General features: G+C 43.4%; 1 protein-coding gene across 1 annotated transcript in view; it reads left to right on the forward strand.

Moving 5' to 3' along the window:
• The window catches only part of fbln1 (fibulin 1), a 28134-nt gene that overhangs the window by 2438 nt on the left and 1644 nt on the right, over positions 1-24052 (forward strand). The window contains exons 2-16 of the mRNA XM_068708060.1: positions 1831-1939; positions 3624-3753; positions 6099-6258; positions 6829-6891; positions 6987-7073; positions 7201-7338; positions 7430-7567; positions 7990-8133; positions 8240-8365; positions 8555-8680; positions 8844-8963; positions 9209-9340; positions 9454-9577; positions 14644-14789; positions 16111-16251. Coding sequence (XP_068564161.1) covers positions 1831-1939; positions 3624-3753; positions 6099-6258; positions 6829-6891; positions 6987-7073; positions 7201-7338; positions 7430-7567; positions 7990-8133; positions 8240-8365; positions 8555-8680; positions 8844-8963; positions 9209-9340; positions 9454-9577; positions 14644-14789; positions 16111-16251 — 1884 coding nt within the window. The remainder of the gene's footprint in view (positions 1-1830; positions 1940-3623; positions 3754-6098; positions 6259-6828; positions 6892-6986; positions 7074-7200; positions 7339-7429; positions 7568-7989; positions 8134-8239; positions 8366-8554; positions 8681-8843; positions 8964-9208; positions 9341-9453; positions 9578-14643; positions 14790-16110; positions 16252-24052) is intronic.

The raw sequence follows: 24052 nt of genomic DNA on the forward strand, positions 1-24052 counted from the left end.
CTTGCCCCTACTTTGTTCTAGTCTGCAGAACTTGGTTTATAGAAGCCTGCAAACTATTGAGAGTTCATTATTGAGGGTTTTATTGCAATGCTTACATTGTGTCATTACAAAGTTGATCAATGCAGAAAACGTTTTTTGATGATGACTATTCCTGCTTGTGCTTCGTCTTTGATTTACTGCTTATAATAAAATTCCTCCTGCCCCTCTGAGAGAAAGCAGCAAATCTCTAAAACTGAGGGCCGCTATTCCAGACACTTGTCCTCCCAACGTAATCTAACTTATTATCTGAATTTGTTGACTCTTGCCAGATTGTGGACGTCAGACGCTGTGTCTTAAACAGATGGATTTGTTCAGTGCATTTCACAATCACTATTTCCAATAATTCAGAGCATTTTAGTTGCTAACCAGCAGAACCTTGTATTCTATTATAATGGGTCCACAAATCAATTTCACGGTGAGTTTGTTGCCTCTTTTGTTTCGTTTTTTCATCTCGGGGCACTTATTGTTAATAACAATTTGGCACACTTGTCCGGGTTTGAGCCGGAGGCAAAAAAAAAAAAAAAGTCCAAGAAGCGATCTGCCAAAGCTATTTCACGTTTGGCATATCACACAAACCACAGGCGAATGAATGTACTTGATGTCATTGGGACGTTTGGTTGTTTACAGAGTTGAGGCATTCCACACTCTCTAATCCACATGAATAAACAGCCAGATCACCACAGAGTTGGTTTAGCTCCAGCAAAAATAAAAAAAAAAGCCTTTCTTGAGTCTGCAACAACATATCCATCATTCATTGTCTTTGGCCTGCAGGCAATTTAAATTGGCAAACAGATTTTAAATTGAGTTTTTCCATCTTTTGGAGAACGTGAGGCAACTTGCCATATAGGACAATGGTAATATCCTTTTTTGTTTGGATTAGATCTCCAAATTTGATCGTTATAACTTCAGTTAATCAGCACGTTTTATTCTTGCCAAAAGAAAATGTGTTTGTCAAAGAACTAATGCTTAAAGGGGCAATGTGTAAGATATGGCCAGAACTTTGGTTAAAAGTGTGGCCGGTTCGGGATCAGACCCCCATTGCTGAGGTTTGCACTCGCTGAATTTGACCTGCAGGTACGTCTATTTTCCTCGTGGTGAATCAGCGGAAGCGGGGAGAACAAAACAAAAACACGAGTCGTTTTTCTCGTTTCTGTCACTTTGAATTGAATCAATCTGTGGTGACAAATTGTTGTGACTCAGGAATCACAAGTTAACACCATTAGCAAACACTTTGTATGTTCTATGTTCTGTTTGTGATGCCGACTTTGTCTTACTTTTTGGTCATTAGGTAACTAATGTTGTATCTCACAATAGCGCCACAGTAGGTTGATTGAGTGAATTTATTCTGTGGCACCAGCCAACCTTTAGACGGTGTCTAACCCACTGTAACCTCTTTGTCTTCTTTTGATAATCTTAATTTATTGAATGTTTTCAACAAAAATTCTGGCCATATTTTATGCATTACATGGATTACACCTTTAGTGTCATAAAAGGATGCTTATCACTCTGCCATTTGCTAAATGTTGCCTCGTCGTGAGCGTCGTATAGGGCACGAAACAAGTCTTAAAGCGTGTGTGTGTGTGTGTTAACCACCTTGTGAGTTTGCAGGCTGGTGTGATAAGTGCAGAAGCAGCAGCGCTCCATCCGGAGTCCTATCTCCTGCTGTGATTATGTCGGTGGGGGTCCCCTCACTGCGACAAACCCAGACAATGCCCGCTATGAAAACGACCCTCTGACAGTGAATGGAATGTGAACAAATGAACCACCTTGTGCTGTTTTGAACGTTTGTAGGAGCCGGGCAGCTGTCCATAGAGGACTGCTGTAAAGATGGCCAGAAGCGTGGCTATGACAACGAAGACTGCGCGTCCCTCCCTCTCATCTCTGAGTCAATCCCGTGCAGGTGAGCAGGCGCTTTCTGCTACTTTTGCTGTCAAAGATCGCAAATTTATACACCATGAGTTGGTTGGTGAGGTGACTAGCCTGAGGCTCATTCTGAATTACAAGTCATTAACTGCTGCACCCTGTGTCACAAACTTACATTTTCTATTCGCGCCACAGGAGCTCCAGCAGTATTGGCCCAGAGGGATTTGGTCTGTACCATGTCTGGGATGTCTGTAGGCCCTTAATAAGAGATCGCTTTACCTTACTCCCGTAAATCTCCAGGCACATTATTCACTTCACGTGAGAGCAGGAAACACTAATAGTGATGGGATAATAACAGGTTTGCTGGTAACCCTATAGGGTGTGCTGCCACAGGTTCAGGGTCCCATAAGCCACGGAGATCTGCTGCTGATGGCAAACACATTTACCGTAGCCACCCCGAGTGATCCCAAATTTGTCTAAATTATAGGGGAAAAGAGGAAAAGGGCAGAGGTTTGTGGGGGAGCAGGGTAGAAAAGGGGTGAAGGGGGGTCAGAAAAGGGGCTGTTTCAATACCCAGGAAATACCTTGGTGAAACGCGACATAGAGGGAGGATGGAGAGAGGCAATAACAGGAAATCTGAACGATTACTTCAGACACCAAAGGGGGAAAAAAAAGTACGACAGAAAAGGAGTGGGGAGAAGAGAAGAGTATAAGAAAAGCAGGAGGGCGACTGTGCCCTTAAAAGGTTCTGCAGAAGAGGTGTGCGCCTTGAACTGAATTTGAGGTCTACAGTAGTTTATTTGGAAAGTGGTTTCTGGTAAGAGTTGATAAAGAGGCTGGTCGGAAATGAGAGAGGAGAGGTGAGGGGGTGGCGTTTTATGCTTACTGTCACGTAAAACCCCGAACCAAACAGAAACACCCACTCGTAACTGATTGGACTGCACCAACAGCACATGTTAGACGACACAATGAAATCTGATCAAACAGAAACATCAAGTAACTGATATTTTGATAGTAGTGGTCTCATGTGAGGGGCTGTGCTTGTTCCAGATATTGCTTTTGACATCCAAGCACCCATCGTAGTAATATACAGCATTTCATTGATCCCTGTAGAGATATATATATATATATATATATATATATATATATATATTTTGTGATCCTCAGAGGTCAATGTCGGCCGGAGTACCTTCCAGTAACAACGTGTTTCTCACTTTCTGTTTTAAATCTGTAACATGTCATCACTGATTTCTAGGGAAATAGATGTATGATTCTGGTTGTACTGGCAACTGTTAGTCACCCAATTAGTGGGAAACTTTTCTCCATTCTCACAGGACACAGCGTGCTGATGTAAAGGGGGGTGGTTTGTTTGACTGATATTATAATAAGATTCATTCTGTCAAAGACCACAATCCCACCCTGAGTACGGACATGCGGAGGTGGACAAGTGTTCCTTTTGGGACTGAAATGTTGGTTTAACTCCAAGGTTCAACCCAGTTTAAGTCCAGTGATGTCAGCGTTGTGGCCTCCTTGGAATCCACGCAGGACTTCCTCAACCCACTCATCCACACAATTTTTAGTTTGACAACTCTGAGATCCCCATCAGGCTTGCCTCAGGCTGATTTTAATGAGCTGCGCTTTAAGGCAGAGTTGCATTGCACCGAGGAGATTATAAATGCACCACCTGTGTTTTGTGTTTTTTTTCTTCTTCTTGCTCACAGGATAGTGCAGGAGCATTGCTGCGTAACAGTGCTTGAGGATAACATGTGCACCACCGGCATCACCGTGGCCAAAGACCAAGGAGTCTGCGATTCTTTATTCACCAACACCTGCGAGACCAAGACTACCAAGGTGTGCTCGTGCTTGTGTGTGCACACACATACGTGTATGTTTATGTGTGCCTTTCTTGTTGAATAGAGGCAAAAAAAAAAGGGAATGGAATCACAGTGTGACCCAAAAAAAAAAAAAAAATCTGCCTACACTCAATCAATGTACAGTACATCCCTCTGCCGGACAGCCAGTTTGGAGGCAAATGATTGATGAGAGTGATGATGTGCATTTGTGTGTGTTTTTGTGTGTGTGTGTGTGTGTGTGTGTGTGTGTGAGTGTGCTGTGAGCAGGATGAGGCATGTCACTCCAGGGAGGAATGGAGCTTGTTGCTGTCAGATAGATTATAAATTAAACTCCGACTCTAGAATCTTCCGCAGGCTCACGTCCCGGCACTTTTCAGCCTTTTTTTTATGTTTTTATTCTTTCAACTCAGCCCTCAGTCTGCTCCGATATTTTCACGATGTACTTCAAGTCAAATACACCAGGGAACGATAAATGTTTGGCAAAATGTACCGAGGAGGGATCGCAAGTTGGTGCATTTTCTTAAAAGGATGAGACAATTGTCAGTGGGACAGCTTGTCTTTATTTAAGTGCAGGTGGCGTCTCGTACTCAAATGTGCACAGCTAAGCTGAATAAGACAAGAGATACTAGTAGGAGATGGCTTCACCCACTCTAACAGGATGAAATAATGGCCAAGGCACTACATTCACTAGATTTACTGCACAGCTTCAAGAGGTTTCGTTACATTGTGAAAACGCAATGAATGAAATGAGCTGAGCATAAAGCCGCTAGCCTGGCTCTGTCCAAAGGTACAAAATAATCTGCCTACCAGCATCTTCACAGTTTACTAACACATGTTGTGTCTTTTGTCTACACAGACTGAAGTGTAAAAACATTACTTTGTGATTTTACAGTTTGCTTATGTATGCTTGACTATTTCCCTGACATCACGCTGCCAGCGGAGACATCATCTATTCAATTTCGATGCCTCGTCTACATGGGCTTGCACCTCCCAAACAGAGTCAGTTCATAATGCGGAAGGTATAGTAGCAGCAGGGTAACAAGGGCAAATACCAGAGGGGGCTGTGTTGTACAATACAGACAAGTGTGATCAGTCAGAGCCACCCAAAAGTCTTCCTATTGAGCTAAAAGATGCCACTAATTTCCCAACCTTTAAACAAATACTAAATAGAATAAACCTGCAATCATGAGTAATCATACGACCTCATCTCTGGCACTGCCATCATATTCTCTCATTGTTTTTATCAAATCTAAGCTACTTTTGTAATGTATTTATGTATTTGAATTATATTGAATAGTATTGTGTTGTATTTTATTGTACAGTGTTGCACTATAGTGTTTGCTGTTGAATTGCACCGATACTATTAGGCCACTACATTGTAATAACCTGCCCAGACACTACAGACATAAATTAGCTCTCTGGCACATTTACATTGAGGTGGAAACTGACATGTTGATTAATGTGCACTGTCCCTGGTAAATAAATAAATAAATAAATGAATGAATAATTAAAAACAAAATGAAGTCATGGCAACAATAGTTGAGCACATATTTTCTCTTAAAACCACAACCTGTAAACGAGGTATAACATGTTAGTGAGCGTTCGATGCTAGTATGCTGATTTAGTTTAGTTTTCCCCCTGTTCCTGTCTTTACACGAAGCTAAGCTCTCCGTCTCCAGCTTGATACCACGCATTAGTGTGGTATCAAGCTGCTCATCTCACTCTTGTCAAGGAACCCAAAAAGTACATTTCTCAAAGTGTCAAAGAATTTCAGTGAGCTCGGATCAACGCGCGTTACGATGCAAGGTTTATTAACTCTGATTTTGGCCACCTAAGGGCTGCGGAAACAAACTTGGCATGTTTCCAGTCGACACCATCTATAGCCTACTCTTATTGCCCAAAGTGAAACACAAACACACCCATCCCCCACACTCTGCACCTTTCATCCCCCTCCCAGACTGACGTTACCAGGCTGCCATAATGATTGATTGAGCATGCTTGAGCCAGAGGGGATGATGTCATCTCATCACTGTCTTTCTGTCCGTCTTTACTGCTTTTTATCTGTCTGTCTGAAGCCAGTCACTTGGCATGCCTTCTCAATCAGCCTCCTTTTTTTTTTTGTCTGTCAGGTTGATTGAGAGCTTGGCTGTTTGTCTGAATCCCATCCTCCTCATTCGTCAGTGTAAAACCCTGTTTTGCCTCTCAAAGTCTCCCCTTTTCTTGCCTGCAGTTTTGGTTTCACTTCCACTGGTGCATTAGAGAGCTGAGTAGGGTGATCATTCTCTCCTGTATGAGTCTTTATTATGTACCAAAGCTTATACCATTCTTCACTATGTTCTGCAGATGTGCTGCGACTGTTGTCTTCTGGGGAAGGCGACCCAGGCGAAGGATCTACCCTGTGACCACAACCTGTCGGTGGGCTACCAGTGTGGCCTGGTGTCCCGGGCCTGCTGCGTGGATGGAGCCCCAGACAACCAGACCACACCCACACAAAAAACGGAATGTGGGTGATACAAATCCAGCATGATGTAGACCAAATATAATTTTGCGAAGTTTGTTTGCATCAAAGCAGGCAACTTACATTAGGGTAGAAAAACAGAAAGCCCCATGGGACAACCTGTGCCCAAACACCTAAACTATCATCAAAATAGTGGAGGATGAGCTTCAGAATGAAGGCAATTGAAGGCGCCGCTGGTGTTGTCAAACATAAGCCCACACTGCCCTCTGTTGGATGTGGAGGGAAACACCGATTAGAGATTTAGTGTGTTGCTCATGAGCACTCCAGCAAAACTACAAAAGATTTTCCAGCAGCAACTTATGAGTTCTGAGATTTTTGTGATTTTGCATTGATTGACAGACAAAACAATATATTTGAACTTTGACATTCTTTATTTTCTGACATTTAATAAAGCAAAAATATATTCAGTTATTAAGAAAATGATCAGCAGTTTAATTATGAATGAAAATAAGTAAAAAAAAAATGTGTTTTATGGTTTAGAGGTCTTTCTTAAGATAGAGGTATACACTGTTAAGATGTGAGGCGTATAAACATGTTTGGTTTTCTCTCATGCAGTACCAAACAAGGACGAAACCACTGACAATGGAGACAATTCAATATTAAGTGATCAGTGCAAAGGTACGGTTTAATACGTCGATAAACAAGCTTTTCTACGCCTAACTGATTCAATCTCGCAAATGCCGTGATCACTTATCAACATGTTTCTTCTATAGGGAAATGTGCTCATGACTGTGTGGCCAATGACACTTGTTCCTGCTTCAAAGGCTACAAACTCAAGCCAGATGGAAAGAGCTGTGAGGGTAGGCGGCGCTCCTCCCCCCGTGACAAAGAAATCAGAGTTTTTAAATACAAAAACTGTAATAATGTGAGTCACTATTGGAAATATAAGCACAGTAAGACAAACCTCTGCTTTCAAAAAACGTTTAGATATCAACGAGTGTTTGTTGGGAGCCAGCAACTGTCGCGGAGGAGAGCGTTGTATCAACACAGAGGGCTCTTTCCGTTGCCAGAGAGAGGTCAGCTGCGGTACTGGCTATGAACTCACTGACGACAACAACTGCAAAGGTCAGGGCACTCAGTTTGCCTCTGTTACTGTGTCTTTTTAAGGTGTTGTCAGTGTGTTCAATGGCAATTTTGCTGCGGTTTCTTCCTCCAGACATTGATGAGTGTGACGCTGGCATCCACAACTGTGGCCCCGAGTTTGAGTGCCAAAACACCCAGGGCTCGTTCCGTTGTCTCCCTAAGGTGAAGTGCGGTTCCGGCTATATCCAGGATGCCCTCGGCAACTGCATTGGTATGCACCATACACCTGCAACAGCCCTTAAACAACAACTGCAAGAGAATATATTACATGTATATTTTAGGTGACTACCTGTGACTAAATAGGCAGAATGACATAGGTATGCTAGACGGATGCTCACTAGACACGCTGGCAAAGACAGAGTGCAGATGGACTCTACATAAATCCTGCAGGATTAATCAGGGAAATGGGGAGCAGGCGAGGAAGTGCGCGCAGGTCTTCAGGTGAGGGGAATGGTGGGGAAGGGGTTAATGCGGGGCGGGAGGGAGTGGCTGGATCTGTAATGACAGGGAGAGTTAGTATGACAGGTAAACACAGAACATTTAAAGCACTGTATATTCAGTTATATTATACAAGATGGACCAGGGCAATGTTTTCATGGTTTAAACATGTCATCTGTGTCTGTGTGTTGTCAGACATCAATGAATGTGTTAGCCAGATGGGCCCCTGCCACCGCGGGCAGATCTGCATCAACACAGTCGGCTCCTACATCTGCCAGAGGAACTCCGTTAACTGCGGTCGAGGATACCACATCAATGAAGAAGGCACACGCTGTGTCGGTACGGGCTGAAAAACTCACCAATCCTAGGTAACATTAGCGTCTCACTAACCTGTCCGAGGTGCATATATCATGGTGTTCCCTGTTGTTTGCTTCCCCCTCCACAGATATCGATGAGTGTAACGGCCCTGAAAAGGTCTGTGCAGGTCATGGCTGCATCAACATGATAGGCTCCTACCGCTGCGAGTGTGAGGCTGGCTTCACCTTCAACAGCATCGGTCGTACTTGCGAGGGTAAGCAGCTGGTCCATCTGGCTTTGATGCTCTAACACAAGTAGCTAAATCCAAGTGTATCCTCTGCATAAACAAATGAAACATACATGTAGAACTGAACGTCTATCAGTGCTGGTCAAAATGTGTAAAAAGAGCATTTTGTCATCATTTTAGCTTCTTACTGTGGCATATTTGGACTTTGTGTTTTAGATATTAATGAATGCAGGCACTACCCTGGCCGCCTGTGTGCTCACAAGTGTGAAAACGTTCTGGGATCCTACAAGTGTAGCTGCACCAACGGCTTCAAGCTGTCCGTTGACGGCAGGAATTGTGACGGTAAGACAAATACCTAGAGAATTGCAACTTTTTTTTTTTTGCGTCTCCTGTTCACATGCAAATCAAGTACGTACCTGTGCAAGTAACTGTTTATGTAGTGGGCTACATATTCAAATGGCCAGGTGAGGATCCGCCTCTCTGTAATAATCTTCTCTCTGCATAGATTTGAATGAGTGCGAGAGCAACCCATGCAGTCAAGAGTGTGCCAACGTGTACGGCTCCTACCAGTGTTACTGTCGACGTGGCTACCAGCTCAGTGATATAGATGGCATAACTTGTGAAGGTAAAATGGAACCATTTTAACAGATACTTGAGTATACATGAATATTTTGAAAAAAAACAAAACAAATACTTTTCCTCTCTGCTATGGTACTTTTAAGCTAGATTAAGATAAGAAGAGTCGGCTTGTGTGTGAGAATACAATAAAGCAAACTGTATTATGTATAATACAATTCAAATATATATATATATATTTTGAATTTACTGTTTGGTTTGACTTGTGTTTATCTGTCTCTGTCACACTTTTAGATATAGATGAGTGCGCCCTGCCCACCGGAGGTCATATTTGCTCCTATCGCTGTCACAACACCCCCGGCAGCTTCCACTGTTCCTGTCCTGTCAGTGGCTACACCTTAGCACCTAATGGGCGCAGCTGCCAGGGTAAACTTATCCCACACGTTCAGGCATATGTCAAATTTTGGTATTTATTTTTGTGAATGTTTTGAAATCACATTTTTCTACTTTTTTTGTTGTTGTTGTCTTTTTGCTCCCAGATATTGATGAATGCGTTACAGGAACACACACATGCACAGTGAATCAGAGCTGCTTCAATGTGCAGGGAGGATTCAGATGCTTGTCCTTCGAGTGCCCAAACAACTATCGGCGTGTTGGAGAGACGTGAGTATTCGGATTCAGTACACATTGTTTGACATTTGTCAACAGACACAACCTTAAATACGTCCTCCGTGCTCGTGGAAATATGCTAATTAAAAGACACAAAACCGCAGACAAATAAACACTCAGAGAGCAAGGTTCCACGTTCCTAACAGTCAAGTCTGAGTGGTCATCCCACCAAGAGCTCTGAGTGCAACATTAAACAAGCCATTAAACCAAACCCCTACTCATATTTTATTCAAGGCTCTGCATGTCCAGTGTGCTCAATGCTGGAATGACTTTGGAAAATATACGGCTGTAGCATGTTCTCTTGTTTTAGAATGATGAAATGCATAAGGATACTCCCTCATTGGCTCTGTTACAGTAGAGGCTCTGCAGGCACCAGTAAATAACTTCTTGCATGATCCCAAAGAGGGCACCATGACTGGCCTGTGAAGTATTATGCTGCAGAGACCGATGTTCCTTCCACTGCATGCCATGCACGACAAATTTTTATTTACACCTGGTCTCTCTCTCTCTCCTTCTCTCTGTGCCTTGTTTGTTATGTCTTGCCCCATCCTGCCCCCTCCCCACCCCCTCCTTCTCTATTTGCAGTCGATGTGAACGCTTGCTTTGCAATGAGTCTGTCGAGTGCCTGCCCATGCCCCTGAGAATAACCTACTACTACCTCACCTTCCCCACCAACATCCCCGTCTTCACCAACATCTTCCGCATGGGCCCCACCAACACCGTGGCCGGCGATGACATCCAGATTGTTATCACCGCTGGCAACGAGGGCGGTTACTTCCAGACGGAGCGGGTGCCCACCGGTGGCGTGATGTCGGTGGCAAAGCTCATCAACAAGCCACAGGACTTTGAGCTGTCTCTGGAGCTAAGGCTGCATCGCTACGGCACGCTCAGCACATACCTGGCTAAAGTGCTGGTGTTTGTTACCCAGGAGGAGCCCAGAGTACTTTATAATCCGCTACTAGAATAAACACAGGAGGTTGCGTCGGGTTGCGCAAGTTACTGCGCTCTTAAAAAGGATGTGTCATTTTAAATGCTGTGTCTCGAAGAGAAAACAGAAAAAAGTTCATCCACAACACAAAATGCATGCCAGATGACCCTACGGTATGTTGATAGCAAAGCATGCTGATGCAGTGCAACTTTATGTGGCGTACTGCATTCAGATAAATATACAAATATATACTATGATTTCCAATTAATGATCATTATAAGACCAATATTCATCTTCACTACTAAAGATCATTTATGTTTCTGTCGTCCATTGATTTAATAGGTTTCGGCCTGTCTAAACTCATGGCGGTCTAAACTCATGGCCTGATGAACCAGCTTTGGGGCCCCGAGCCAAAAATGAGCTGAGGGCCCCTAATGACCCCATGTAGTCCTTCCTACAGTATCTGTGCATTATCCCATCTTCCTAAAATACACACATTTATTTACAATGTGGACTTTGACAAAAAAAAAAAAGAGGCAATTTTACTTGAGACCAAGTAGTATTCTTAAAGGAATAGTTTGATATTTTCAGGACTAGATGAGAAGACTGATACCCAAGGTCTCAATCGCTAGTTTCAAGTCTTCTTCAATAAAGCGTGATGTTGATTTCGTAAACTATGGTCCATTTAGAGTACAATAGATGATAAAGCAGGATATGCTTTAGCGCATGGATACCTTGCGATTTACCACGGCGTTGTCTGGCCTGGAAGTTGTCCGTGTTTTCATCTTAGAACTTTGAACCTTTCACGGTGTGTTTTCAGTTCATGGAAGTTAACTGTAACATTTTGGTCGTCTACAAATGTCCGCGTTCAGTTGCAGCTCCACCCTCTCGTGTCACTTCTGGTTGTCCGGTCAATCATTTTCTATTTCACTTTTTTGGCAAAGAATTAACGCAAAAAATGACTCTGTACGACACTAAAGCGCGTGTTAAAATGGCACATCATTTTTTAAGGGTGGATATGAAAAAACAATACAACACACAGAGAAGCACAGTTTGATAGTATATTATGTAGCATTTTACATAATCAACATTTTAACACTAGATTTAGGGACCATTTATTCTGCATTATGAATTGGGTCTAACTGAATCTTTCTTCTTGGGGGTAAGGCTTTGTGATAGCCGCTAGGTGGCGTTCTAGGCCAGGTTAAATCATAAAATGGTAACGACCCAAGTCTGCCTTGAACTGAGTGTTATTTGATGACGGTTGCATGATAAAGTCTAAGATTTTGCAGGATTTTATGGTTTTTGCGTTGGATGAACAGTTTTCTATTAAAATTTAAATAGAACTAACACATGTTCAAGTCAAATCCAGTTCTTGATAATGTTGCATGGTGGGGTTTAATCAAATACAGTAAAGGGAGAAGCTGGAATGTGAGGCCAAATCACAGATGGAGGCTATGTGACTTCCTCACATAGTTTCATATTACTATTATTCCAACATCTTCAGTGAAGAGGAAATCCACTGATACATGCAAATCTCTAGTCCTGTATATATTTAAAGCTAAACATACATTACTACATGACACGAGGTATTTTAATACTAACGCCATGAAACAACACATTTTATTAATACAATTATTAGTTATTATTGTCTCCTGATGATTTTAAAGCTTTCCTACATCGGTAATGTTTGTAAACACAGAAGCAAAATGCCTGTATTTTGAATCAGCCAAGAAACACTACAAATCAAATTTCCCATCGATAAGTCAAACCCTTCAGTTATATGAGCATATATGTCAAATTTCACGATTTATTAAGTCCATAAAGTAACTCTTCACATCCAAATTCCTATCAAAAATGAGCCAGACTTTTCCTTTTAATGCATTGTTACTCCCACTTCCCAAACATCAGTTACCTTGCACCGCAAATATGTCTTTCTGTGGCAGTTATTTTCATGCACATCTATTTAGCTCCCATTACATTTTAGGCTTAATGTGAAATGCACAGATTTCCACTGCATACTGCGGGTGTAAACCCCAAAGCAGACAGATAATCCAAATGAAGGCTGAGTAAGTGACACGCGATGGGATGCAGTGGCAAAGGAGAGGGAAATGTGCACCAGCAGGAGCGAGTATAAATAGTTTGACATGAGGCTGCTGCCCGAGGGCTGTGGCTTATAATAACTGTAAATTCAGATGTCCTAGGTTCCTCCTGTCCTGAGCTGTCAGGCCAGTAAGGATGCACTTGGTCCCTAGTGGGGATATCCTTAAAATAAGAACATAGTGGTGCGCAGAAGGTTTTTTCCTCCCCTTTGACATTGAGTTATGGGGCTCTGGGCTCTGGCCGGTGGTCTGAACAATTTGTGGTACAGCAACATCACCGCGCACAGAATGAATGATGCCCTGCAGTGTTTGTGTTGGGTCGTTATCAATGTGCCGACTATAAATAATAATTACCAAAAAAAATAAAAGGCCCTACGCTTGACCAGAGGACTTTCATCCAAACAGTCTGTTTTTCTTTCTGGTCTGAAAGTATTGGGGTTTTTCTCCTGGGCTGGGCCACGTGATGCATGGGGGAGATGAAGAAGACGTGCATTAGTGCATGCGCCGGCACGCACACACACACACACACACACACACACACACACACACACACACACACACACACACACAAGCATGTTTGCATGCACAAAGGCAAATATGCACAAGTGAACATACACACCCATATTGGTATTTTGGGGGCAGAAATATACATATATTAACACACACATGAAGCTGTAATTAGCTCCACTTGCTGCCCTTGCTTTGAAGGGGGCAGTTCACCCTGGGTCATTATCTTCTCGTAAATTTACTCTCTACCCCAACAGAGCTTTCACCTTGTCCTCTAGAGCCCTGCTCGGGTCTTTCTGCAGCTCAGGCCGTGGTATTATAAACTAGGAGAACATTTTGTGGGTTTGGCGCGGGCCAAAGCAAAACTTGGACCCACCCGCTAATTGCTAATTACAAGCCCCTACCCAGTGGTGGCTTGACTTTTTGTCAGGGGCTTCTCTCCTCACTCTCCATGGAAGGAGCCCTGCAACCCAAGCCGGGCCTGGGCTTTGAGCTGCAGCCTATAGGTCCCCCGAGGAGCGCCAGAGATCCACGGCCCATGACTCACAATGCGGCTATATGGCTGCCATGCACATTAACTGGACTTATACATGGCAACTTGGCTGTTTTCATAACCCAATATAACCGTGTACGGACTTGTCTCCTTTGTGAAAACCGAGCTTAAATTTAACATCTTGGATGGCGAAGTGAAGGCTTTTATTTTGTTTCAATAGCTCTCTCGTGATCACAAGTTTCTCATTGTTTCAAAGACAAACTCTTGATTTATGAGGTTGTTAGTGCCTTAGAAGCCTCTTTTAAAGTCTTATGGAGCAGACAGGTAGTGAATAGGGATACTTCAGGTGGCGTTAGCCTTAGGAGCCAGCAGAGGCCCTCTATTCCCTCCGACCTGTCACTGATTAGTCTGTGGAATAAACAAAGCCCTAAATAATAGGATGAGAGCTGCCCTGGGGAGAGGCTGGGGAGTTGTCTAGTCATGTTGCTCACAATTTAGGAGTCTTTTAGAACACTCCCTTGCCCCATAAATCCTCCTCAAGAGATTATCTGATGTGAAGCCGGGGATGCTCAGCAAATCCAAATATTTTCCTGAGCAGGTTGTGGATCATTCTCTGTGGGTGTAGTAATTCATTTCCCACACAGCTTGAAATAGTGCATCAGAAAAGCATCAATGGCAAGCGCTAGTCTCCACAAGCTACAAAGGTTGGCTTCGACATGAGCTTCGGCCATTGTTGGTTTATTATTCTTCCAAACCACATAGAATAAGATTGTTTTTGATGTTGACTGCTATATCCAGTGTCCCTGTTGTCTTGTTCAGATATTGTTTGTATAGCGGCCATTGGAGTTGTCTCATTGAGTTCTTGATTACGCAGTGGGCTGCCCTTAAGGATGCCTTGTTATTGTGAGCTTTGGGAAACCAAAGGCGGTTGACTCTGAAGTCTTTCTACAGACATTACCTAAAGGTCGGAGGCCATGTGTGTGTGTGTTTGTGTTTTCTTTTTTTTTTCAATGTCTGCTCCCTCCTTTAGAGTTGCAAGGCTTCAACGCTCCGACACCATTCGCTGTATAAAGTCCTGTCAGCCCAATGATGTCGCCTGTGTTCTGGACCCCATGCACTCAATCTCCCACACCTTCATCTCCTTGCCCACCTTCAGAGAGTTCACAAGGCCAGAGGGTAGGTACAGGTTAACTTGTTGCTGCGCATTCTCATAATGGAATTTGTTGGCGTAATCCAGATGGGCAAACATGCAGCAGAAGTGTAAAAAAAAGAAGAAATATTAAGTTTGTTCGACAATATTCAAGAAAATAATAGTTACACATTTTGGGAAATGCTTATTCCCTTTTTTTCTCATATTTGTAGGGTAATTAATGAAGTTTTAGCCAGTAGCCGGTTAGTTTATCTTAGCGTAAAGATTAGAAAGGGGAAACAGCTAGCCTGGCTCTGTCCAAAGGTAATACAACCTACAGTACCAGCAGCTCTAGAGCTCACCACTAAACATGTTTAGAGTTAATACAAAACCCAAAGTGTGAATTGTGTGTATTATTGAGCTTTTTTTTCACTTTTGGACAGGCTAGCTATTTCTCCCTGTTTCCAGCCTTTATGCTAAGCTAAGCAAAGCTAACCAGCTAGGAGCTCTAGGTTCATTATAACTGTAAGCTAAGAGTATATCGATCATCTCATACAATTATTGACAAGAAAGCAAATGAATGTATTTCCCAAAGTGTTGACCTGTTGTTTCAATGCTATACTTAAAACATTACTGATCATCGAAACTCATCAAAAATGTATTCTACATGTTCCCTAACATCAAAAGCCCATAATTGACGCTTCATTTTGTTACAGAAGATCCTGTTAAAATCTTTGGAAACAATGAATTTGCAGAGTTTTGGGGTTTTTTTTGTCTGTCAATGTGGTCCACAGCCTTTTTTTCTCTTTAGCTCCACTTTATCCCCCTTAATCTCTGAGCACCCATCAAATGCATTTCCCTGCAGCTGTAAGAATCCATATGACTACCTCTGACCCCCAAATTAGTTATTCCATGATGTTCTCCATGCAGTCCGGTCTTGGCTGGCCCACACCAGAGAGTAAGTGCCATGCTGGGTGGATATGAGTAACCATGATAATCACTTGCAGACAGTGACAGCTCACAAGCATCTACTGGCTGACATGCAATGCATGTTTCAGACACACTCATGCACAACGTCACGGGGAGTTAAGCTCTTGTCATTTCTCGTAAGCTAGGAGTCGGGGTGTAAAGGACTTGAGGCCCTTTAGCCCAACAACAGCATTGAAAAGCCTCAACCTTCCTGTGACCCTCTCGGTGTACAATAAACACAGACATTTCCATCTCCAATTTTATTGTCTTTCACTTGGAAAGAACAAAAAAGAAAAAAGAAAAGCTAGAGTTGGCACTGGCTTGGTGGTGCAATCCCAGTGTGATTACGAGGGTTTTGGCTCCAAAAGCTTTTTGTGTCTAATTGTTATCTTCCAACAGAGATTGTTTTCCTGAGAACCACAGTGCCGGCTTACGGGTCCTATCACATGGGCAGTTACGATGTCAACTTTGACATACTGGAGGGCAACGTGGAGAACGCCTTCGACATCATCAAGAGGGTAGAGAACGGAATGTATGTGGGTGAGTACAGGGATTTTACCTTGTTTTGTGTGTTGTGAAGTCTGAAAGCATCAAACTAGCTCAAACATTCGTCAATAGCTTTAACATGCAGCCTGTCCCGACCGCCTCCGTGAATGGAAATCACATTTTCTTTTTGACAAAGGGGGGGGGGGGGCGGTTTTTCTTACCTAATATCCATTTTGAAAAGCATGAAATATATGTGATTTTTTTTTCTTTTTTTTCTTTTTACAAATCAAACTCACATGTGCACATTGAGAAGACAAAGAGCACAAAAATATCCCATTGGCAATGTCTGGACGCCTTGACATAAGTACATCTGACACAGTCCGTTATGGTCATTGCAGTGTTGTGGCATCACATAGCTGTCATCGTCTTCATGGGGGCTCTTGGTGTCTGCGTCTTTGGAGAGCTGTCCTCCCAGTGGCTCTGTGAGACAGACGAAGGCTTGTTTCTGTCTCACCAAATATTTGGCATCAATTTCCACAGTCTTGTGGTTTAACAAAGTACCATTTAATTCACTTATCTACGGCTATGCTTATCCCAAGCAGATCATTACTTTCCACAATAAGTTATGGTGGTCTGAATGTACTGGAATAGAGTTGCATAAACCTATACTTGTGTAGTCACACGCACGTGTTACTGCAGTTGACAAGCAGTTCATTATAACTACCTGTTCAGCGACTGCCAGCATGCAAAAAAGAGCCTCAAGTATGAGCAGCAGATACCATTTCCAGTGGGGTGTAACAACAACATGTTTGGGGAGAAGCCATTCCCATCCTTTAGTCTGGTGGTGACCCAAGGTTGCTGCACGCCTTGTGGGAGAACTGAACTTTGAGGATAAGGGTGTTTTGAGCCCAATGATGACACAATGTTGGGCCCGTTTAAGTGTTTTGGTTTCGTGCTGAGATGCAGGCAGGGGGGGGGTTACTGTAAGTACAGCGTCTTCTTCTTCTCACGCTGATGGACGAAGGGATATGCACATTCGTCTTTACAGAATGTAAGGGAGAGAGCGAGGGGGATAGAGTGAGCGACTGTCATTTATTTAGGCGGGATTGTGGGCGCATGCAACTGTTCCTCTCTTGTACAAGAGATGTGTGCTTAACAGACGTACCCAAATTCACACATAAAGATATGAGGGAAAAATGTTCTTAACCAGCAATAATTCACATAAGTCGCTGTTAGAGCAGTTATAATTCAATTATACTGTCTTATAATGGTATGTTTTTGTTGGAATGCGCAATGGTGTAATTTTGCGCGAGTGATAAGCCTTATTTTGTAATATACCGTCTACTGTGTGTGTCTGTGTGCGTGTGTGTGTGTGTGTAAAGGACTTAGAGAGAAATTCCCTGTTTATGGTGGTGCACATTTGCAAGGGCAAGTATGTATGTGTGTTTGCAAGGGAGGCAGGGAGAATTAAATTGCAGTGAGAGACTGTGATTCAACGAACGAGGAAAGAGAGAGAGAATATGTGCTGAAGTAATCCCGGGCGCTTTGCTTCATGTGGTTAAATGTATTGTTCCATTTCCCCACGCTTAGGCCTCAGTGTCTCGCCGAGCATTAGAGCACTTAAACTGACGACCACATGAAAGGCCCGTTTGTGAGGAGCCACTTCTCTCCCAAACCCATTGGATGCTCATTGGATGCAGCTCTTGCATGTTAGCACCAGTTGCCCATCACATATCCAAATTGAGGCCCTGTGCAGTGGAGCCTTTTGGTCACTGACTGCTCGCTGTGAAGTGTGGCGTCCACGGTGCGATGAAGGCCCTCTTGGTTTTATTTTGTGGGCTGTGCCGCTGGTGCTTTGGCCCCACAGACGCTGCTGTTGCGCAACCAATTGTACGAGGCGCGCCGACGTGTCACTTAAGGAAGCTTACTTTCTAGTATCTCCAGTGTCTCCAGCAGTGGGATTACAGCTTGGTGGGATGTGAAGAGTAGCAGACATTGAGGCTCCACTAATGAACAAGTGCGCAAACTCAAACTAACTTTGGCCATTATTTTTGGCCACCTCTTGTGTTTTTGAAAGGGACAAATGAGGCAATTAGGAATCCTCAGAATCCTTTTGCTAACTTGAAAAAGTGATTCTTGAGAGGTTTGATTGGCTAACGCTCTTTTCCGTTATGCTCACTTACTCACTCTTTTAAAAACAGTCAACTGCACACACAGGCTTGTAGTGTTTGCATATGTGCATACACACATACATATATAGAGGCTGACAGCACACCAAATAGTGTAAGAATTGCACCACTCTTTCCAAGCTCCTGGTCATCCATCACTGGCTTTCGCAGCACTGTCACATCTGGAAGACAACCCTGACAGCCTTACGCATCTGTGCAAACACAACAGGCCCTCGGCGCTCGGAAAACATGATCAGAACCGATCAAACACTTACGGATTCCCATGACGACCACGGTAGCACAGTGGCGGCTGACCACACAAAATCCCTGCAGGTATGCAGAAGCACAGCAGAAGTGATGTATACCATCCTCACAACAAAGACATCATTTGTGAGCCATCAGGCACGTTTTTGGAAACACAAACAGTGGAGGAATGCATTACTGTCATCCACTTTTAAATAGGGACAGCTTGTTTGAATAGGGTTGACTGACTTTGGCAGTCAGCAGGTGTATGGTCCTCCCTTTGAAAACACGGCCTCTTTGGTCTTTGGTCTGGAAGCATGGGCTGAGTCTCTCACCTCTGATGAAATGCTAGTGGTCCCCTTGGTTTTATTATCTCTCAGTGACATACATCATCGTGGGGATCAATGTTGTCTTTGACCACTCCCATTGAGGGAATCGTAGGTTAGTGTTGCTTTTTTTCCTTCATGCATCAACTTGCTGAGCATGCATGAATTATTTTAGTTTTGCTTTAGCACAGTAGTTGTTTAAATGATCTATTATTATTCAATTATGTTTGTTTTATGCAGAGAAACAATGTGACAACCCACCGAAAAGCAACGTTCAAATCAGTACCTATTCCTATTCCTATAAATAAGTGTATAAATCAAATGTAACATACTGTATAATCAGTAGACAAATGTGGAATCACACACGTTTAGTCATCCCTTGAATGTGTCCAAATGACTCTTCTTCTTAAGTAATCATTTGTCATGGAAGGATTCTACTGTACCATTAATCACTGCTGTCTAATTCTTGTTTGCAGGAAAAACTGATTTATGCCATATTTATGTTTGGAGAGCAACAGATAATATAGTACCTTCTCTCCATGAATCATAGCCATCCTCTGGAGAAGCTATAAGTCTAAGAGGTCGCAGCTAAATTCCTTTCATTTTTGAAATGCAGGTGGAAATGTGCCTTTGCGGTTTATATCCTGCACAGAGAATAAATGCCTTTCGCATTACCGTTGGCACAGGAATGGCAGCCAGAGAGGCAGCCAGGAAGATGAATGGAAGAGGAAGTGGACAGTTTGTCTCCATGCAGGTAGCCATGGTCGTCAGCGCGGCCGTCCACAGTGGCTGGTGGAATGTGAGCCTACTGTGTGAGACATGACTACTTCAGAGCCAGTGGAGCTTGTGGCTCTGACTTGTGGCCATGCTGGTGAGGAGTCGAGGACAACAGTGGAGATAAGCAGACAACTTGTTCCGTTTGAGAGGCTGTCATTTGAATGAATCATGACACGGCAGCAGCGGGCCCACTAGAGCGCGCCAAGACCATAAGGAATCCTTGTCTGCCCCGCAAGAGATTAGCACAGCTAATCAAAACAGGGTCTTCTCCACTCAACAACCCCACAGTCAAACACTCAGCGCTCCCCTCGGGTGGTCCTCCACCACCGGCGTGCCGATGAAAGAGATAGCGATGCTGATATGTCACGCTCTAAAATATACCCTTATGTACACATTAGAGTGCATATTGCTTGCAATAAAACTGTCTTAATAATTTACCAGATACACTTATCTCCCTTGGGGTGGTGATCTATTCAATTTATACTCGGCATTAATCTCTACAGTCTGGCACTGTGATTTTAAGAAAATGTAACTTTGTTTAGGTAATTGCTCAGTTCACAAAATGAATACTGCTCTCATCCATAGCAAAGTACTCAAACAGCTTATCAAGATCCTGTGTACCTTCTTCCATTTAAAATGTAGATGGAGAACACAATATGAAATGCAAACAAAGCAGGTTTTAGTATCCTTTCCATTTACGCTACATTGTCAAGTCTATTTTCTGCTTTTTAGTTATGGGTCTTAGCTTTGAAAGGTCACTTGTAATATAGTGCAAAGGTTGTGGTAAAGATAATGGTGCGTGTTATGTCATCTCAGCTGTTCTGGCCCACAACTGCTTAAAACAGAAAGTCCAAGAAAAGAACCAGCCGATTCCCCACGGCTACTTCTCAATGATGTCACTTACCAGTTTGCGACACAGTCCAACAATGACCCACGGGCCATTTGAGAGATCTGTAAGTATGACTCGCTGTCAATTGACCTTAAAATATCAAGCCGCATGTGCTGGCCTTTCAGAGCAGGGGTGGGCAGGGCTCCCACCCCTTCTTTGGAGTGGTCAGAGTTGTGTTTGGACAGCCTGACCTGACTGGCCGTCCTCGTACCAGTGACCAGTGACCAGGCTGTAAGCAGATCAGGCACCCATGGGGCCTGTGCACTCAGTCTCCGCACAGTGTGTTATGCTGGCAATTTGAATGGATTATATTTCAGCCATGCTAATGGGTTATCGAAATGGAAATCGGTTGCTTTGCTAATGGGGTAACAAGGGAGCTAGTTAGCAATTCTTTTGGCGTGTCTCCTCGCTTTTATGGACTTTTTGGAGAAATAGTTTCGGGACATTGAACAAGAAACCGCTGTGTTTATGTTTATGCCAACAGTGCTCCGCTGTACCTCAGCGATATGGTTAGATAAAAAACACATCACAGTTATAGCCATAATGATGCTGAAGAATGCCCTCCGCTCTTTGCATGCTGGAACTTTGTACACCACCTGGATACTCTCCAACGGTTTCACTGCAGTGAGCATGCATAGCACCACAGCCAGTGTGTCATTATACAATACTGTGGTGAGGCCAATGCATATTTTTCATTTGTCTCTGGTGCTAAACCCGTTCATTTTGGATTTTGTCATACACTTCCTCGCTGAGTTGTAGAAACCAGAAAACCAAGAAATTGTACTGTTTACATGTAACCCTTCAATATTGCCGCGCTCGTGGCCATGAAGGATGACAAATGCCTCCTGGCATTTGCTTCACTTTGTTTTGTGGCAGTGTCTCTGCTACTATTATGCATTTATTTAAGGCTATTTTCTACTTAGGGGGCTACTTTATGGTGTGGCGGAATGTTTTTGGAGAGCGGACAGATTTTACAGCTGTTTGTTTGATGGTGGCTGTTCAAGTCACCTTTGCACCCTGTGGCAGATACCTCAGTGAGATGGAAAGATACCACAAACCTCTTCGGCACTACAACTGGATTTCCTGCTCGGGAACTTCAGGCCTCAGATTACATGACCTTGCAACCCAGGCACAGGGTAGGGCACAGGGTTTTGAAAACCTAGCCGTGTTTATTTATATGAATCTCAGGTGGTATGGTAGCCAATCAAAGTCAACCTGTTTTGGCTTTTTGCCTTACAGGCCGGATGAAATGTTAAAGATGAGTATGCAGTTGTGGTTTCAAATCAGGTTCACACTGGCTTTAGTATCAAGCTCCTAACATAATTATCTTTTTCTCGCCCTCAAGGCTGTGCAAAATTAAACAAAGGCTCGAAGTTGTATAAAACATCTTTCGACAATTGAAGTGTTTCCACAAATCACTACAGTGACCGTTATACACCTCACATGTTAGCATACATTCCCTGGTTTGTTATCATGCCCAATAGCATGATTCCAAAATCTGAAGTGAGGAAAACTAAACTGTGAGTTTTCAGTTGAGTTTCGAATCACCAACAGTGAGCTTGGAGGGAATTTGGAGGAGCTATTGGGCTTTATACCAGAATTTCACAGTTGAACCCTTTGCATTTGCTAATTAGACCACAAACAAATTTAAAAAACAAACAAGCACATTCCACATATTGCACTATTTAGATGTCCTAAAAAAAATTCAGTTAGACGCGATATTTCGCTGTTTTCGTTATTTACTTATGCGGAAAGATTGTTTAACTTCTTTTTATAGGAATTTCTAGGATTTTCATTGGAAAACTGAAGCCGCAGTTGACCCTGAATATAGACTGTTAAGCCTTCGTTAGATGTAGGCCACACTTGGTGCATTTAAAAGAAAGCCTTAATGTGGACTGAATCCCATCTGTCTTTGCGGTGGTCCATATTGGGCTCATAATATCTTACTCATCTTCATTGTGTGCTTGCTCAACCCACCACTGACGCTTTTGAACTGATTTAAGTACATGGACTAATCATGAACCTTCTGAACTCGCTTTGAGTTTGCATCGGTCTGCTCAGAGTGGCCTGCCATGTTGATTGGCTTGTGTCTGAAAAGAAATTTCAGGCTCAAAATCATTTCATTCAATCTCTTTTTCCATGTCAGTTATTCTATTAATGTTGTGGCTGCCGTTAGGTTAAAGCAAAGGTTAGCTCTTTCTGGTGGCGGTGAGGCTTTGGAAACAATTAAATCTCAGTCCCGCTCCCCTCTGTCTAGTGTCACTACGCAACAGAGTCCCAAAACACCAAAACAAGGGGGCAACCCTGGTCGAAGTGGGCCCCATTCCACACTCCTCCATGTGCTTATCGACGGAATCTGCTGGAATCTGTTGTGTGCCCACAGATCCGACTTGGAGAGGGACGAGAGAGCAAAATAAAGTGAGAGAGAGAGAGAGAGAGAGAGAGAGAGAGAGAGAGAGAGAGAGAGAGAGAGACAGACAGAAGTTCAAGCTCCTATTGCTTGCCCCTTCCAGAGTTAAAGATGGATTCCTGGAGGAATGCCTCCATGACTGTATCGCGTGACTGCGACTGCTCCCCTCCATCAAACACATGGGACTCATTTACCCTTGTGGGCCACAGTGATGGTGCCACAAACACCAGGCCCCCTCAGGAAGGGAAGAGAGGGGAGGAAGAAAAGGAGGAGAATGAGTGGGTAGGGGGGATCTGCCATCATACAATGCCAGAGTCCCAAAGGACACAGCGGATGGATGATCATCTGCCCTGCAGTGGAGAACAACGACCAAATGTGTTTTACTACTTTATTACAAGTACCACGTAAAAGAGCCTCATAATTCAGACCGATCTGTCGTCATTTTCATCCATGTTGAGTTAAACCAATGAGTCATCATACTAAAAGCGTTACTGACTCACTTATGAATGAGAGAGGAAATGAGACAAAAACAGAGGATGGTTGAAGGTGCGATAGGAGGACAGTGTGGTGATTGTGCTGCCCGACTGCACTCTGGCAATGGCTGTTGTTCAAACAGCCCAGAGCTGAAATGTCACCAGCCCTCTGCGGAGAAAAGGCCTGCTGACAGCCTGTATAAACACTGGCATTTTTTTCCCTGTGTAATCGCATGTTCACTTAGAAAGAGCACCCAATGAATTCCATGGGCATTCAGTAATGCTCTGTTGCAGTATGTTTATTCTCCCATCTGTTTTACCATGATAGAGGGTGTCTCTTGTCCATGGAGAGGGTGGAAGGTGGGAGGGAGGAATGCAATTCAGATTGTCATGGACAGCCGGGACATCACTGGACTTTGTTTGGCTGGTTAACTTCCCACGTCTTTTGAATGCACAAATACACCACGGCACACCTCAAGACAGAGGGATATTTGTTTCTGCTTTTTCTTATATCATGCTAATGTTAGGTTTATACTTGTATTGTAGGTTTCTAGTAGAACATGTTTACA

Source organism: Cebidichthys violaceus, unplaced genomic scaffold (assembly GCF_023349555.1).
Source record: "Cebidichthys violaceus isolate CVI_PGR_0920_01 unplaced genomic scaffold, fCebVio1.0.p SCAF_131, whole genome shotgun sequence".
NCBI lineage: Eukaryota > Metazoa > Chordata > Actinopteri > Perciformes > Stichaeidae > Cebidichthys > Cebidichthys violaceus.